The 19,046-nt window shown below is 43.0% G+C and overlaps 1 protein-coding gene across 1 annotated transcript in view; it reads right to left on the bottom strand.

Annotated features, from left to right (window-relative positions):
* The window catches only part of LOC126354677 (inter-alpha-trypsin inhibitor heavy chain H4-like), a 142,760-nt gene extending 125,243 nt beyond the window's left edge, over positions 1-17,517 (bottom strand). Inside the window, exon 1 of the mRNA XM_050004482.1 lies at positions 17,414-17,517. Within this exon, the coding sequence (XP_049860439.1) occupies positions 17,414-17,494 (81 nt within the window). The 5' untranslated portion in view covers positions 17,495-17,517. The remainder of the gene's footprint in view (positions 1-17,413) is intronic.
* Between the last annotated feature and the right edge of the window lie 1,529 nt (positions 17,518-19,046).

Genomic DNA, 19,046 nt, shown 5'->3' with positions numbered 1-19,046 from the left:
CAAAAACTGAAGGTGTGTATTGTGTATGTGCGTCTATGAGAGTGTATAAGGGAGTCAAATCGATAGCTGACTCGGCATGTGCAGTGTACCTGATCAGCCACTGCCACGCATAGGAAAAGGCCGCCAGAGAACCAGTAAGCATATCGATCTCTGTTTTCGCTAAGTTGTACCACACAGTGTGGTAAATTTCCTGAAGTACACAAACAATTTTTAACATTAATAGCTAGCTTTTAGAAATGGAGTTACAAACTTTTCTATGTCGTTTGAAACAGCCATCGCAATTTACGCTACTGGCCATTAAAATTGCTACGCCAAGAAGAAATGCAGATGATATACGGGTATTCATTGGACAAATATAATATACTAGAACTGACATGTGATAACATTTTCACGCAATTTGGGTGCATAGATCCTGAGAAATCAGTACCCAGAACAACCACCTCTGGCAGTAATAACGGCCTTGATACGCCTGGGCATTGAGTCAAGCAGAGCTTGGATGGAGTGTACAGGTACAGCTGCCCATGCAGCTTCAACACGATACCACAGTTCATCAAGAGTAGTGACTGGCGTATTGTGATGAGCCAGTTGTTCGGCCACCTTTGACCAGACGTTTTCAATTGGTGAGAGATCTGGAGAATGTGCTGGCCAGAGCAGTAGTCGAACATTTTCTGTATCGAAATGGTTCAAATGACTCTGAGCACTATGGGACTCAACTTCTGAGATTATCAGTCCCCTAGAACGTAAAACTATTTAAACCTAACTAACCTAAGGACATCACACACATCCATGCCCGAGGCAGGATTCGAACCTACGACCGTAGCGGTCTCGCAGCTCCAGACTGTAGCGCCTAGAACCGCACAGCCACTCCGGCCGGCACATTTTCTGTATCCAAAATGACCCGTACAGGACCTGCAACATGCGGTCATGCATTATCCTGATCAAATGTAGGGTTTCGCAGGGATCGAATGAAGGATTGAGCCACGGGTCGTAACACATCTGAAATGTAATGTCCACTGTTCAAAGTGCCGTCACTGCGAACAAGAGGTGAGCGAGATGTGTAATCAAAGGCACCCCATACCTTCACGCCGGGTGATAGCACCAGTATGGAAACGACGAATACACGCTTCCAATGTGCGTTCGCCGCGATGTTGCCAAACACGGATGGGACTATCATGATGCTGTAAACAGTACCTGGATTGTTTAGAAAAAAAATGAAGTTTTGCCATTCGTGCACCCAGATTCGTCATTGAGTACACCATCGCAGGCGCTCATGTTTGTGATGCAGCGTCAAGGGTAACCGCAGCCACGGTCTCCGAGTTGATAGTCCATGCTGCTGCAAACGTCGTCGATCTGTTCGTGCAGATGGTTGTTGTCTCTCAAACGTCCCCATCTGTTGACTCAGGGATCGAGACCTGGCTACATGATTCGTTACAGCCATGTGGATAAGATGCCTGTCATCTCGACTGCTAGTGATACGAGGCCGTTAGGATCCAGCACGGCGTTCCGTACTACCCTCCTGAACCCACCGATTCCATATTCTGCTAACAGTCATTGGATCTCGACCAACGCGAGCAGCAACGTCACGATACGATAAACCGCAATCGCGATAGACTACGATCGAACCTTTACCAAAGTCGGAAACCTGATGGTACGCATTTCTCCTCCTTGCACGATGCATTACAACAAGGTTTCACCAGGCAACGCCGGTCAACTGCTGTTTGTGTGTGAGAAATCGGTTGGAAAATTTCCTCATGTCAGCACGTTGTAGGTGTCGCCACAGGCACCAACGTCGTATGAATACTCTGAAAAGCTAATTATTTGCATATCACAGTATCTTCTTCCTCTCGGTTAAATTTCGCGTCTGTAGCACGTCATATTCGTGGTGTAGCAATTTTAATGGTCAGTAGTGTAGTTCAGTGACATAACAAATTGGAATTTGATCGAAGGCCCCACAAACCACCGCCCCACCGTCAGAAGACGTGGTTCTACGAACGCCTGAACCAAACGTCGGCAAACACGTGACTCGTGGTTCGTGTGTACACCTGAGCGCTTGAAGCTCAGTAGTCTGTGCTCTGCTCTTCTAGAGGTCAGTGAAGTTAGCCACAAAGCTATTGAGACTTTCATGATGTCAGCCAAAAAGTGGTTATGGTATCTGTTTACGGTGAATGTCGACAACCTGTGGAGCAGCGATACAGTTTGTGTGATGAAATATGTCCTGATTGTTCCAAAAGCTCACGATCTGTCTTTGCAAGCATTATAAAAAATTTCAAGAAACCGGAAATGTAAAAATAAAGATAAGCCAACGAAAAACAACAGCAGTTGATGACAGAAATGCAAATAACATTAGAACAGCGATAACACACAGCTCACATAATAATAAAGGGTAGCTTGAATGTGTAAGTGGGATCAGGGGAAGGTGCCTTCCGCTAATATTACTTTCTATCGCATTTAATCCTTTCCGCACTTAGCTCCATAATCAGCTTCATGGTAATGACTTCGAAACCAGTTACAATTCTTAGAGTTGTAGCTTCGAAAATTGCAAAGTGGTGCGGCGTCTCTGTGTCACGTTTTGTACACGGGCAAATCGATCTGCGTTACACCACCGGTCGCTTGAAAATCTGCGATTGCTGAAAGAAGTGAACACACAACGAAAGTGGCCTGTCAACGTGGAGTTCAGGCTTCTCAAGAGTATCATCATTTGTCCCTGTTTTAGTGATAGTATCCTAAATCTCCATAAGTTCCTGATAGATACGCTGCAGCAATTCTTGGAACATATCCCTCTGCACATAATGCACTACATGTGGTACCAACATAACGGATGTTCTGCCCATTTCGCACAGATGATTTCAGACAACCTTAACTGAACATTTGAAGATCGTTGGATCGGTGATGCAAGAAATGCCAAATGACTTGCATATTCAGCAAATGACTCTTACAGAACTACGTCAACAGGGCGAGCGTGGAGTACTGCATCCCAAGACAGTATTCGCCATCTGTACGAGGGACTGGGTGCCATAGCCAGCGAGCGCCTGCTATGCCGGCGGCGGAGTTTCACCATGCATGTAATAATATGGGCGTTTCAGCACGGGTCGATGTCTGGTTCCTCAGAACCGTGTGTGCTATGGAAATCACTCCATATGCACTGTTGCAACTATACATCTTGAGAGAATTGGTAAGCTCTAAAAGGGTGAACTAATTTTTTTCTTCAGGCATGTATCAGGAAGCATTCGGTTCATTTATGTGGATTGCAACGTCTGTTCCCGAAGAACCGGTTGAGTTGCAGACACTCCAATTTGGGACATGATGCGACTGAGGTCGCTTCTACATTCACTGGATGTGAAGCTCGCTGGTTGTGTCCTCAATGCTCTAAAGAAGCCGTATTGCTTCTACGTTGGATCTGTCGCAACAGAAAAACGCTCTGACGAGGACATTCTCGTCCATGCCGATCGTGGATTTTTACCTGTCTTTACCACAAACCATGCTGATCTACCGGGAATACATAATATGAAATCCCATGACACAATTCTAGTAGAGCTTTCTGTATCAGGAAGCAGCTTCTATTAATAAGTTAAAAATAGCTACTAACTACTAAAGTTAGCAGTTTCTAGTGGTGTCTAACTTATATTACCATAATCCAGGGTATTTTTAACATGTCATCCACTGACAAATTAGCAACGCGGGATTAGCTGAGCGGTCTAAGGCACTGCAGTCATGGACTGTGCGGCTGGTTCCGGCGGAGGTTCGAGTCCTCCCTCAGGCATGGGTGTGTGTGTTGCCCTTAGGATAATTTAGGTTAAGTAGTGTGTAAGCTTAGGGACTGATGACCTGAGCAGTTAAGTCCCATAAGATTTCATACCCATTACCATTAACCACTGACAAATTATCATTTATGATCTAACACACCGTTGGGAAAAAAGAAATAGTACGCCTGGAAAGCCAACGTCGATTTTGATCCGATAACGCCATAGTCCACCTAGATGGCAGTAGATGTACTGATAATGGATTAACATTGTATGCCAACAGATACCGTAGTTGCACAGCTACCAGAGTGCCATCTGTGTATACCCTTTAATTTGGAATGTTCATAGCCATATGGTTCAGTGTGGTGCAAACGAGTGAAGCAAAACAGGCTACCATGTCACACTCTGTGACCAAAATGGTACTGAAACAGAGGATGACAGACTAAAGGCCGAATTACTAAATGTCTTCTTCCAAAGCTGTTTCACAGAGGAAGACTGCACTGTAGTTCCTTCTCTAGATTGTCGCACAGTTGACAAAATGGTAGATATCGAAATAGACGACAGAGGGATAGAGAAACAATTAAAATCGCTCAAAAGAGGAAAGGCCGCTGGTCCTGATGGAATACCAGTTCGATTTTACACAGAGTACGCGAAGGAACTTGCCCCCCTTCTTGCAGCGGTGTACCGTAGGTCTCTAGAAGAGCGAAGCGTTCCAAAGGATTGGAAAAGGGCACAGGTCATCCCCGTTTTCAAGAAGGGACGTCAAACAGATGTGCAGAACTATAGACCTATATCTCTAACGTCGATCAGTTGTAGAATTTTGGAACACGTATTATGTTCGAGTATAATGTCTTTTCTGGAGGCTAGAAATCTACTCTGTAGGAATCAGCATGGGTTTCGAAAAAGACGGTCGTGTGAAACCCAGCTCTCGCTATTCGCCCACGAGACTCAGAGGGCCTTAGACACGGGTTCACAGGTAGATGCCGTGTTTCTTGACTTCCGCAAGGCGTTTGACACAGTTCCCCACAGTCGTTTAATGAACAAAGTAAGAGCATACGGACTATCAGATCAATTGTGTGATTGGATTGAGGAGTTCCTAGATAACAGAACTCAGCATGTCATTCTCAATGGAGAGAAGTCTTCCGAAGTAAGAGTGATTTCAGGTGTGCCGCAGGGGAGTGTCATAGGACCGTTGCTATTCACAATATACATAAATGACCTGGTGGATGACATCGGAAGTTCACTGAGGCTTTTTGCAGATGATGCTGTGGTGTATCGAGAGGTTGCAACAATGGAAAATTGTACTGAAATGCAGGAGGATCTGCAGCGAATTGACGCATGGTGCAGGGAATGGCAATTGAATCTCAATGTAGACAAGTGTAATGTGATGCGAATACATAGAAAGATAGGTCCCTTATCATTTAGCTACAAAATAGCAGGTCAGCAACTGGAAGTAGTTAATTCCATAAATTATCTGGGAGTACTCATTAGGAGTGATTTAAAATGGAATGAGCATATAAAGTTGATCGTCGGTAAAGCAGGTGCCAGACTGAGATTCATTGGAAGAATCTTAAGGAAATGCAATCCGACAACAAAGGAAGTAGGTTACAGTACGCTTGTTCGTCCAATGCTTGAATACTGCTCAGCAGTGTGGGATCCGCACCAGGTAGGGTTGATAGAAGAGATAGAGAAGATCCAACGGAGAGCAGCGCGCTTCGTTACAGGATCATTTAGTAATTGCGAAAGCGTTACGGAGATGATAGATAAACTCCAGTGGAAGACTCTGCAGGAGAGACGCTCAGTAGCTCGGTACGGGCTTTTGTTAAAGTTTCGAGAACATACCTTCACCGAAGAGTCAAGCAGTATATTGCTCCCTCCTACGTATATCTCGCGAAGAGACCATGAGGATAAAATCAGAGAGATTAGAGCCCACACAGAAGCATACCGACAATCCTTCTTTCCACGTACAATACGAGACTGGAATAGAAGGGAGAACCGATAGAGGTACTCAGGGTACCCTCCGCCACACACCGTCAGGTGGCTTGCGGAGTATGGATGTAGATGTAGATGTAGAGACGCACTCGTGCTTCTCACATCTCACTGAGTGAGTTTGAGAGGGGTTAGATTGTGGCCTTCCGAGTGGCGGGATGGTTCTTTCGGAGAACTGACACACAAGTTGGACATGCTGCGTCAGTTGTGCAATGATGCTGGAAACAGTGCTCATGTAAAGCTTCTCACAACAGTAGACAAAGTTCTGGACGTCCACCCAGAAACGACGCCCACAAGGATCGTTGGATTGTAAGAGCAGCACTGACAAGTCGTACAGCTACAACAGCACAATGAAAGGTCTTGTGAGCCTAGATGTGTTAACACGAACTGTTACGAACCAGTTATTAGCTGTGGGATTTACGGCACGGACGCCTCTAGTCCGTCTTCCACTCATGCCACTGCTCCACGAGTGCGGCCAGAGGATCAGATGCAGGAAGGCGTGGCGCCCCATGGCCTTCAGCGATGAAAGCAGATTCTGCCTGAATGCAAGTGACGCTCGTTTAGCGTACGACGTAGACCTGGTGAGCGCCGTCTCGTAGAGTGCATTCGTCCAACACACACTGGCTTCACCTAAAGCCTTATGGTCTGGGGTGCGATGAACTGGAACTCTACACTTGTCTCCAACAGAGCACACGTGGTATATGATGGGACGAGAAGTAGCTCGTGCGGCACGTCAGCAAACAACTACATGTGGAAGGGAATCAAGAGTGGAATGAGTATCCCAAGACAGTATTTGCCACCTGTACGACCGACTGGATGCAAGTTGTTGTTGTTGTGGTCTTCAGTCCTGAGACTGGTTTTATGCAGCTCTCCATGCTACTCTATCCTGTGCAAGCTTCTTCATCTCCCAGTACCTACTGCAACCTACATCCTTCTGTATATGTTTAGTGTATTCATCTCTTGGTCTCCCTCTACGATTTTTACCCTCCACGCTGCCCTCCAATACTAAATTGGTGATCCCTTGATGCCTCAGAACATGTCCTAAAAACCGATCCCTTCTTCTGGTCAAGTTGTGCCATAAACGTCTCTTCTCCCCAATCCTATTCAATACTTCCTCATTAGTTATGTGATCTAATCTTCGGCATTCTTCTGTAGCACCACATTTCGAAAGCTTCTATTCTCTTCTTGTCCAAACTATTTATCTTCCATGTTTCACTTCCATACATGGCTACATTCCAAACAAATACTTTCAGAAATGACTTCCTGACACTTAAATCTATACTCGATGTTAACAAATTTCTCTTCTTCAGAAACGCTTTCCTTGCCATTGTCAATCTACATTTTATATCCTCTCTACTTCGACCAATATTAGTTGTTTTCCTCCCCAAATAGCAAAACTCCTTTACTACTTTAAGTGTCTCATTTCCTAATCTAATTCCCTCACCATCACCCGACTTAATTCGACTACATTCCATTATCCTCGTTTCAAGACACTGTCCATTTCGTACAACTGCTCTTCCAAGTCCTTTGCTGTCTCTGGCAGAATTACAATGTCATCGGCGAACCTCAAAGTTTTTATTTCTTCTCCATGGATTTTAATACCTACTCCGAATTCTTCTTTTGTTTCCCTCACTGCTTGCTCAATATACAGATTGAATAACATCGGGGAGAGACTACAACCCTGTCTCACTCCCTTCCCAACCACTGCTTCCCTTCCATGTCCCTCGACTCTTATATCTGCCATCTGGTTTCTGTACAAATTGTAAATATCCTTTCGCTCCTTGTATTTTACCCCAGCCACCTTCAGAATTTGAAAGAGAGTATTCCAGTCAACACTGTCAAAAGCTTTCTCTAAGTCTACAAATGCTAGAAACGCAGGTTTGCCCTTCTTTAATCTAGCTTCTAAGATAAGTCGTAGGGTCAGTATTACCTCACGTGTTCCAACATTCCTACGGAATCCAAACTGCTCTTCCCCGAGGTCGGCTTCTACTAGTTTTTCCATTCGTCTGTCAAGAATTCGCGTTAGTATTATTCAGGTGTGACTTATTAAACTGATAGTTCGGTAATTTTCACATCTGTCAACACGTTTCTTTGGGATTGGAATTATTATATTCTTCTTGAAGTCTGAGGGTATTTCACCTGTTTCATACATCTTGCTCACCAGATGGTAGAGTTTTGTCAGGACTGGCTCTCCCAAGGCCGTCAGTAGTTCCAATGGAATGTTGTCTACTCCGTGGGCCTTGTTTCGACTCAGGTCTTTCAGTGCTCTGTCAAACTCTTCACGCAGTATCGTATCTCCCATTTCATCTTCATCTGCATCCTCTTCCATTTCCATAATATTGTCCTCAAGTACATCGCCCATGTATAGACCCTCTATATACTCCTTCCACCTTTCTGCTTTCCCTTCTTTGCTTAGAACTGGGTTTCCATCTGAGCTCTTGATGTTCATACAAGTGGTTCTCTTTTCTCCAAAGGTCTCTTTAATTTTCTTGTAGGCAATACTATCTTACTCCTAGTGAGATAAGCCTCTACATCCTTTCATTTGTCCTCTAGCCATCCCTGTTTAGCCATTTTGCACTTCCTGTCGAAGTCATTTTTGAGACGTTTGTATTCCTTCTTGCTTGTTTCATTTCAAGGATTTCTACTAGCCCTCGTCTTTTTACCTACTTGATCCTCTGCTGCCTTCACTACTTCATCCCTCAGAGCTACCCATTCTTCTTCTACTGTATTTCTTTCCCCCATTCCTGTCAAGTGTTCCCTTATGCTCTCCCTGTAACTCTGTACAACCTCTAGTTTAGTCAGTTTATCCAGGTCCCATCTCCTTAAATTCCCACTTCGATGCCAGACTCAGCGCCAACTTTGCCGCCTCTGAAGCTACACCATGTAACAAAATGAGTGTTTCAGCATGGGTCGATGTCTCTTTATCTATCCTACATGCACTGTTGCAGCTATAAATCTTGATAGAAATGGTAAGCTGTAAAAGGGTGTACTAGTTATTTTCCGGCTGTATATATCCATGTAACAGGCCGCATCCGGTTCATTTATGTGGATCGCAAAGTTTGTTCCCGAAGAGCCGGTTGAGTTGCTGACATTCCGGGTAGTTGGAACAAAATGCGATTGAGGTTGCCTCCGTATTCACTGGATGTGAAGCTCGCTGGTTGTGTCCTCAGTGTTCTAAAGAAGCCGTATTGCTTCTACTTTATATCCTTCGCGACAGAAAAGTGCTCTGAAGAGAACATTCTCATACCTGCCGATCTTGCATTTTTACCTACCTTGACCACAAACAATGCTGATATACCGGCAATACATATGTTGCCATCCCATTATACAATTCTAGTAAAGCTTTCCGTTTTTTGATGTTCTATGTCCGTCCAAACTAAAGTTCTTGTAGTATTGAGTAAATAGCAAATCATGAAATAGTTTTAATTCTTTTTGACGTTCCAGTAATCAAAATTACAACAGCTCCAACCCAGTATTTGAATATTTTTCCTTTGCGATATGCTTTATTACACCATCTACATTTCAGCCTCAGGTCATTTTCAAGTCCTACAAATGTCAACAATCATCTAACTTGTTTGGAACACAACTCATCGTTACAATATATCATGTTTATAAAACCGAAGCTATATACTGTAACTGTGACTTGTGTTCCACACACGTCACTTGACACTTGAAAATGGCCTAAGGCTGAAATCTGTTTCTTATAATAGAGAATATTATTTAGTAAAATGGCCGTTATATCTTTCCAGTAATTGAAGGTCCCTTATCGATTATCGAGTACGTAAAAAAAAACCGATCGACACCCTGTTGTGAAATGAGCAAGGTAGTACTTCCTCTGTAATGTCACTTGAAAAGGCAATCACTTTGTTTTATTACCAAATACGAAACCTGTTATCCCTTGTTATCTTTTGTTATCCCTTTTTGGTATTTGGAACACAATTTTGGACATTCGTAACAATTTGTGGCAGCAGCAGCAATAATAAACTGGCGCTCGTAGTATTTTATGGCACGTTCTAGCGAAGCCCACTTGTAAGAACTCTGTCCCGCAAGTACCTATGTCCGTTTCCAGAATGAATGTGTCGCTCTTTAGCAGTGTGTGGACTGATTTTAAATTTCCTGACAGATTAAAACATTGTACCGAACCGAGACTCGAACCTGAGACCTTTGGCTTTTGCAGGCAAATACTCTGACGGCTGAGCGATTCAAGTACAACTTACGACCCGCCCTCACAGCGAAGGGCAAAGGCAAAGGACCCAGATTGGATTGTGGGTCTGGCACAAAGTTTTAACCTGCCAGGAAGTTCAGATATTCTCATTCGATTTTCAGCTCGACACACACTACTGAGATGCGTGCTTCGGTCGATACAGTGAAACCTTTGGTACGGAGTAAAACAAACTTAACTTTGACCTCTTTCAAAAAAAATTCATTGTGATTCACTGAAGATAAATAAATGGAAACCAGATCACATTTTAACAAGTGTGTAACTTAATTTTCTGAAGATCACAAATCCACAGCGGACGTGTGTAAGTGTTCAGCAACAGTCCGAAAGTCGCTCCACCAACGGTCTCAAGAGAAATACGGCCCTGCAACGAACTTGTCACGAAAGTCAGGTCGTCCGCCACACTTCGCGAACGCATGGCTCCGTACGGAGCCCACGGGAAATTAGTACGTAACAGGAAAGGTACCAAATGAAGACCTTAACATTGTCGTGTGCTGCAGAGAACTTGCATGAAATGCTTTTTTATTCCAGTCTCTGATCACAAATGAATTCTTTAGACGATGACCGGTTTCAGTCTGTAATGACCATCCTCAGATCTAAAATATATACACCTAGTGAGCAGTGTGTCTTTTAACATGAAACAGCAATATGTATCACAATATACTGTCATACAACCAGGGAAATGTAGAGATAAAATATGTTATAACCGCAAATTCACCATAAAAAAGGTTAATAATTTTACATTTGTAACTGCATTTATCTTTTAATGTATCACAATTGGTTTCTATGATAGTCATCAATTTTAATAAGTCTGCTACATGCATTTTATGTAATGTGCTTTTATCAGATTATGTTTTTGCGTAAATGATGACTACATATAAGCAAGCCTACAGCAACGACATCTAGGGAGGGTGTAGGCAAACAGGTTTCTGGATGCTACTGTACTTCAGTAGCTAGTTGGCAATAATCACTATGTGGACGATGTGGCCTATTCTTCACTATATTTTAAATCTATGTGACGATGCTGTGCTGATTATATTTATATGTTTTGACGATACCATTATGGCCGTATCACTTTAGGATATGGTGTAAAAAGGTAGGTTATACCATATTTTATCTGTACATTTCCCTGGTTGTATGACAATATATTGTGATACGCATTGCTGTTTTACGTTAAAAGACACACTGCTCACTAGATGTATATATTTATATATTTTAGATCTGAGGATGGTCATCGTCTAAAGAATTCATTTGTGATCAGAAACTGGAATAAAAAAAGCATTTTACAGTATTGGATCACTGTTTGTATACGCGATTATGTCGCAGTTAGTGGACCATGCATGAATTTAAAAGCGAAACCAAGAATTATTAAACTCGTCTGAAATAGTTACTCGCTCTCCGCCGGAGGCCGCTGCTGGCACTTTTTAAGACATGCAACGTCATGTGCTGAGTGTGGGGTACGTGGCTCGGCCTGTCTTTCTCGTCGGCCTCGCTTCTCCGCGCCTGTTGTCAATAGCTTTCGTCACAGGCTCTCTGAAGTCATGCTTATGCTGCCGCTTTCCCCAACAGCGTCAGTGCGAGAGAAGAGCGTACTGCGCTCCGGTCGCATTTCATAATCAGGAACAAGAAAACAGTGTACAGATAAACGCAACACTCTGTCACAAAACCTGTGTCAAATATAAGACATATCCAACAAAATATTGATTTTTTTCTGTTCCTAACGTGCATAAGTGAGGCCGGAAATATTAGCTCATCGTAAGAACGTGTTATATTTCATGTAGGCTCTTTTGTGTATCGTTCAAGAACGACCACTTTTAAACTGTAGAGAAATTTATCACATTTATGTAAGAACCTGTATTCTGAAATGTATAGTGTGAAAGTAAATCAGAATTTTAGTTATAATTATCCATAAAATTTTAGAATTGTAGAATGTATAATCTTCAGTTTATCTAGTAATTATCATTTTTAACCACCAGATGTGTAGCTGAAACAAGCTCTGAGAGGTTACTTAAAATAAACTATTAAATGTCATAGGACTTCGCAAATTAAGAATGGAAATTTTTTCCTTTAATGTTACTACTGCTGACATAACTTAAACAGCTGTTATGAAATAATCTTTTTAATGAGCAATTTTAGGCAATTTATTTACACTAGAATGCATGTCAGTATTAGCAGATGTTGGTTTAAAAGACAGTCATGTAAAGTTAAGACTGTCGTACCCTGGTGAAACTATAAAATCTTCCGAAAACAAAAAATAAAAAAAAACTGATTTCAGAAGAGGAATGACGAGTTACGAACATTTCAAGAAATATATGTGGATACTACACATGTCATGATTAATTCTGATATGCTTATCCTTTACTTCTCTGACTGCAAACTTAAAACCTAGTGAAACAAAATTAGCAGCAAGTAATAATGTCGGGTGGACAAATCAAAACGAGGCAGATATGAGATGGTTCAAATGGCTCTGAGCACTATGGGACTTAACATCTGTGGTCATCAGTCCCCTAGAACTTAGAACTACTTAAACCTAACTAACCTAAGGACATCACACACATCCATGCCCGAGGCAGGATTCAAACCTGCCACCGTAGCAGTCGCGCGGTTCCGGACTTAGCGCCTTAACCGCGAGAACACGCAGATGTAAGAAAAGCACGTAAACCATTCATTATTTCAAAAGTGATCGCCATAACTGTTAATACAATTATCCCACTGCGAGACAGATTGTGAGACAGACGGCCAATGTCATCATGGACAAGTGTTTGCGATTGCCTACGGAAGCGTGATTCTATTCAGGCATGGACCTCTTCATCCAAGCCGATCTACGGCCACGAATGTCTGTTTTCAGGACTGCAGAAATCTGGAAATCGTACTGTGAGAGACCGCGTCTTAATGGCAGCTGTGTAAAGATGGGATCACATGTTGCCAAGGTTGTTTCGACTGCTCTGCAGAAGTTTCACTGGGAGGCCTCTACACGTCCTTCACACAGTCCCAATCTCTCCTCGTACGACCTCCATACTTTTGAAATCCTAAAGATATAGTTTCGTGGCCGTCGATTTTCTTCAGACGAGGTGATACAGGCTTGGACAAAATCATAGTGCTGTAGGCAACCGCAGACATTTTATCTTGAAAACACTGTGCGTCTTCTCTCAAAGGGCGATAAATGTATGAAGAGTTATGGCGATTACTTTTTAAAAAATAAATATTTTAATTACTTTTGTTTTCCACTTGTCTCGTTTTCATTTAACTGTCACTTGCATAGCATTATACAGGGTGAGGCAGATAAGTCATAACACCCCTTGTATCGGGTATCTCCCCAACCGTAATAGATACAAAGATGCGGTTTGGACAGTGAATTGCAGGGACAGGGGCTACTTGAATACATGACATTTCATGTTTGTGCTCCTTTTTATTACAGAGGTATGAGGGCATCTTCGGTTTTTTAAATGGAACCCTATGTTAAATTTTCGCGTAACATAATGGGCTTGAAAAGACGGTTTCAAATACGTGTACATCATAATATTTAGGCGAATAGCTTTTGAGTCACAGATATGTTCTCGTATCGTGTTCGTCCTTCGAAGAGACTTGTCCGATGCGACCTTTCCTGTTGACCACCGAGGAACTTAACAGGGAAGGAGATGTTTTCAAGCTCCTCGATAACGCCGCAAGGTGACGCACGAGGTAGCTGGGGTAATGAGACATCGCATTTCCGCCACAGTTTCTTGGAGCAGGCATGTACACCAACTAAGAAAAGTTGGATATGCTTCCAGCGTATGGTGAAAGCAGAAGAAATGCTGTTACAGCAATAAAGCGATATGGAGAGCTGTATCCTGATCGTGAGCGTCCTACGCGCCAGCTCCTTGCACGTGTTTGCAAGAAACTACTTGAATCGGGATCATGGAACGAAATACAGAGGACAAGGCAGAAAACTGCAACTGTCGAGGTACATGAAGCCCGTTCTAGCGTTGACGCTACCGTTTCGTCGCAACGTATCGCCTCGGAATGTGGTATAAGTCAGAGAAGTGCTCTACGCATACTGCCCCGGCATAGATTTCACCCACTTCGGCTCTCTTTACATCAAGCACTCTCCGGTGCGGATTTATAACGGCGCCAGGAATTTTGCAGGTTTGTTCTGCAGCGCCTACAAGATGATCCAACGAATTTTCACCGGGTGATTTTTACTGATGAAGCGACTTTCACCGACCACAGTAATTTGAATTTGCATAATATGCATTACTGGTCAACAGAGAACCCTCATTGGCTTCGAAAGGGACAACATCAGCAACCGTGGAGTGTTAACGTGTGGTGCGGCATCGTCGGAGATGTCGTTGTGGGGCCGTACGTCATTCCGGGTATACTAAATGGCAATAACTATGCACAGTTCCTGCGAAACGTTCTGCCCATTTTGCTGGAAGAGGTACCACTCACTACGCGTCAGTGCATGTCGTTCCAACATGACGGCTGTCCCGCTCACTCTTCCCGTGTGGCTACAGAGCTGTTGAACGAAAAGTTCCCGGATTTTTGGATAGGACGACGTGCTGAAGTGAAGTGACCAGCCCGGTCTCCTTATTTGACTCTTCTTGAATTTTTTTTTTTTTTTTTTTTTTTTTTTTTTTTTTTTTTTTTTTTGTGGGGAGCAATCAAACATAAACTGTATGCTCAAAAGCAACTACGCCAGACGATCTGATGCAACGTATCATAGAAGCGTGCACTGATATCTCACGTGACATCCACGCAGCCATTCAGAAATCATTCGAACGGCGACTACAAACGTGCATTGCAGCAGAGGGGCAGAGGGGAAGCATTTAGAGCACATGCTTCAGTAAAGTTTTGTATCATGTACAGTATGTATTTTGCATCTTTATGTGTATTTGTTTCGTATTGTGAGCAATAGTAAATATTTTCAAACAAAAAACAAATACCTACGAAATAATTGTGACCAATAACGGCCTCTTCATTTACATTTGTATTTCTGTTACTTAAAATGTATTAACATCTTGGAGTATTTTAATACTGTATGTTGTCTACTATTTTGGTATCACAGTTGTCAAATAACTGAATAATATTTGCGCGACACTATCAGTTAATTTTTGCGCAAAATATCGCAGTATGTATTACTATTGTCGGGTAAATGGGCGTGTTTGTGTAAGGACTGACTCGCGACGTTTACCATGTACTCTACACAACAAGAAAGGTCACAACGGACAACGCCGCTTCGAAGGACGAAAACGGTACGAGAACATATCTGTGTCTCAAAAACTTTTCGCCTAAATATTATGATACACATATATTTGAAACCATCTTTTTAAGCCCATCATGTTGCGCAAAAATTTAACATGGGGTTCCATTTAAAAAAAACAAACATGACCTCATATCTCTGTAATAAAAAATAGCACAAACATGAAATGTGATGTATTCAAGTAGCCGCTGTCCCTGCAATTCACTGTCCAAACCGCATCTTTGTATCTGTTACGGTTGGGAAGATACGAGGAGCGTTATGACTTAGCTTTCGTTGTTTAACGTTGTTTCCACGAATATTGAGAAGGACTTGATCGATTCACTTCAAAGTTTAAGGCGTTACTCTAATGAACATTCAGACGAACATATAATAGGGAAATGTAGTTTTCAAAATTATCGACAAGTTCTAGATCGATTTACTTCAATTTTTTACACGATACACAATACACGAGTAACAATTCAGAATCACATGGACTACATTTTTTAACGATAATGTACATGTTGTCTGTTAAAACAGCGAGAAGAAAAATGCTGTGCTGCAAAAATATGCATTTACGTTTTGTTTCTTGCTATCACTTCAGACTACGATAGCAAGATATGTGAGCCAATAGACAAACTGTTTCTCACTTACATATTTTTCTCCTTATACATATTTTCAAACAAAAATTGTGTAGACATCGATGCCTTTTTTTCGTTTACCTTCTTGCCAGCGGTTTTACAGAAAACATGTAAGATATATTTATCGATTTTAATTAGAATACTCCAACAAAATTGTCCAAAACTTTTTATTGCTACCCATTGGCAGATTAAAAGTGTACGAAATACTAGGCTGCTATCCTCGCAGATGCAGAGCTGGAAAGGTCTCTTTCTCATAACATATATACCAATGGTCCCAACCGGTTTACTCGCTCATTTTAAGCGATTTCATTTCCCAGTGAAGATGTCGTTTGCAATAACAATAAACAAAGGTCAAGGTGAGGGAGAGGAGTAAGGAAGGGGGAGGGAGAGCGTGGAGGTGATAAACTTAGTGGTGGGGGAGGGGATGGGCAGGAAGAGGGGGAAAGAGTTTTAGGATGTACATCCAATTCCCACACTCATTTAGCAATTCCGAAACACTGCCGCATTGACCAGTAAATCATTAAGTGAATTTCTATGAAAGGGACAAATAGCAGCAATCATAAAGTTTTCTTTACATACGTAAAAAAGTCTCTTTCAAACAGTGAGCTTTCACGAAGTGTCGCAACAAAATTATCTACACCCAGACCTACACTCCGCAAGGCAGTCTATGGTGTGTGGCGAAGGATATTTTGAGTACCGCTGTCGCTTTCCCGTTGTGGTCGCGAAGGGTGTGCGGGGAGAAGGAACGCTGGTAAGCCTCTGCGTGAGCTCGAATCGCTAATTTTCCCTTCGTGGTGTTTTCGCGAGATCAAACAGGATAGCTCTTCTAGGAACTGTTGTTTAACAACAGACCACTCCGTGACGCAGAACGCCTCTGTTGCAGCGCCTGGCACCGGCGTTGGATGAGTATCTCAGTGACCCTTGGTTCGGTCTTCTCTCTTTCCTCTGTGAAGTGGTTCCATTGATTGTTCGGCAATCGAGTCGTTCCGCCTATGTATGCGCAACACGCTCATCCTTAAGTATTTCACCATGTCCTTACTTTTCCACATATGTATAGGACATTGCAATAACATAATGAACAAATTATTATCTACCAAACATAATTACACTTGTATTAGACGTGATTTATTGTCAATATTTGAACGGTATGTTTCTAAATATGACTCATATAAAGAGAAAAAAGACTATAGAACGATGCACAGACTCAGAGCCAGTTCGAGAACATCTTTCCACCCGAGGGACTAATCATTTGGCTCCCCCCTTTTCTCTTGTACACTTTCGGTTAGTTTTCGTTACTAACTGTGATATACACTGTATACAAATCTTGCACTGGGGCGCCCCCCGCGGGCGTACTAATTATGACACGTTCTATACAGAAATTTTAGAATTGTGGCGCGTCCTCTCACCTTGGTGCCCCAAGCGACAGTTTGCGTCGCTGTGGCCTTAAACCGGCTTTGCATAAATTGCAGCTAACATTTGTAGAATTGCAAGCTGAGAAATAAGCGACGCTTCTCAGAAAAAGGCTTAAAACGTATACAGCGTGATACAGAGGTACAAGGGGGTGCCATCCAGGCGCATCTCACTGACTTCTGGCTGAGCGAGAACTCACCGGCACGTCTTGTGAAGAGACCCACGTAGCGACCAAGGCCAGTGCAAGGACCGCAACAGTAGCTGCCGTCTCGGTCCACATGTTGTCTGCGACTGGCCGCAGACGCGCCGCCGCCGCTGTATAAGCACGGACAGCACCCAGCAGCTGACGCGGTTCTGTCCCGGGTTTCTTGGAAACGGCGCCAGCTGCAAGTTCTTAGGAGCTGACAAACATTCTTCTGGGTGGATTAGTGGGCCAATTCTTGTGTATCAACAAAATGCATCTACACTGAATTGGCAGAAGTCGTGAGATGGCTGTCTGCACATATACAGATGGCGGTAGCATTGCGTACACAAGGTATGAAAGAGCAGTGCGTTGGCGGAGCTGTCGTTTGTACTCAGGTAATTTACGTGAAAAATTATGCGACCTGATTGACCGCTCGACCGGAATTATCAGACTTTGAACGCGGAAAGTTAGTTGGTGCTTGACACATAAGACATTCCATTTCGGAAATCGGTGGGGACTCCAATAATTCGAGATCGACAGTGTCAACAGTGTGCCGAGAATACCAAATTTCAGGGATTACCTATCACAACGGACAACGCAGTGGCTGACGGCCTTCACGTAACGACCAAGAGCCCGGGCCTTTGCGTAGAGATCAGTGCTAACAGACAAGCAATACTGCGTGTAACAAGAGCAGAAATAAACGTGAGGCGTACGGAGGATGTATCTGTTGATATAGTGAGGCCAAACATGTCGTTAATAGCTTGTGGCAGCATACGAATGACGTGAATGGCTTTGCTAACAGCACGACATCGCCTACCGCTCGTCTCCTGGACTCGTGACCATATCGGCTGGACGCTGCACGACTGGATCACCGTGGTTTGGTCAGATGATTGCCGGTTTCAGTTGGTAGCAGTTGTAGCGTTCGAGTATGGCGCGGACCCCACGGAGCCATGTAGCCAAGTTGTTAACTAGGCACTGTGCGAGCTCTTGGGGATTCTGTGGGCTGTGTTCACAAGGAATGGATTGGGTCTTCTGGATGTTCGTCTACTTGGAGATCATTTGCCGCCATTCGTGGACGTCATATTCCCAAACAACAATTGAATTTTCATGGATGACAATGCACCATATCACCGGGCCACTTTTGCTCGCGTTTGCTTTGAAGAACTTCCTGAACCATTCGTGCGAATGATTTGACCACCCAAATCACACTACTTGAAGAACATCGAACATTCATGGGGTAATCGACATGTCAGTTAGTGCACAAAATTCTGCACTGGCAACCTGTTAGCAATTATGGACGGTTGTGGGTGCAGCATGCCTCCGTGTTTCTGCAGGGGACTTCCAATGACTTGTTGAGACCATGTCACGTCGAATTGCTACATTACTCCGGGAAAAAGAAGGCCCGACACGTTATTATAAGGTATCAGATGACTTTTTCACCGCTATGTACGTCTGTATATTAGTAGCCTCGTTACAAACACGGCCCATTTAGATGCTTCCGAAATCGATTTTTAGTGAATTCTTACACTAAAGATAATGTAGGATTTTATGACAAAAAGAGTATTTTATGACAAAAAGAGGATGGATGTAAGTTAATTTAGCGTTAGAAAATCTATCGCAGGTAAAAAAACCTAGTTACCAGATTGCA

Source organism: Schistocerca gregaria, chromosome 1 (genome assembly GCF_023897955.1).
Source record: "Schistocerca gregaria isolate iqSchGreg1 chromosome 1, iqSchGreg1.2, whole genome shotgun sequence".
In the NCBI taxonomy this organism is placed as follows: domain Eukaryota; kingdom Metazoa; phylum Arthropoda; class Insecta; order Orthoptera; family Acrididae; genus Schistocerca; species Schistocerca gregaria.
This window is presented reverse-complemented; position numbering and strand designations above follow the sequence as displayed.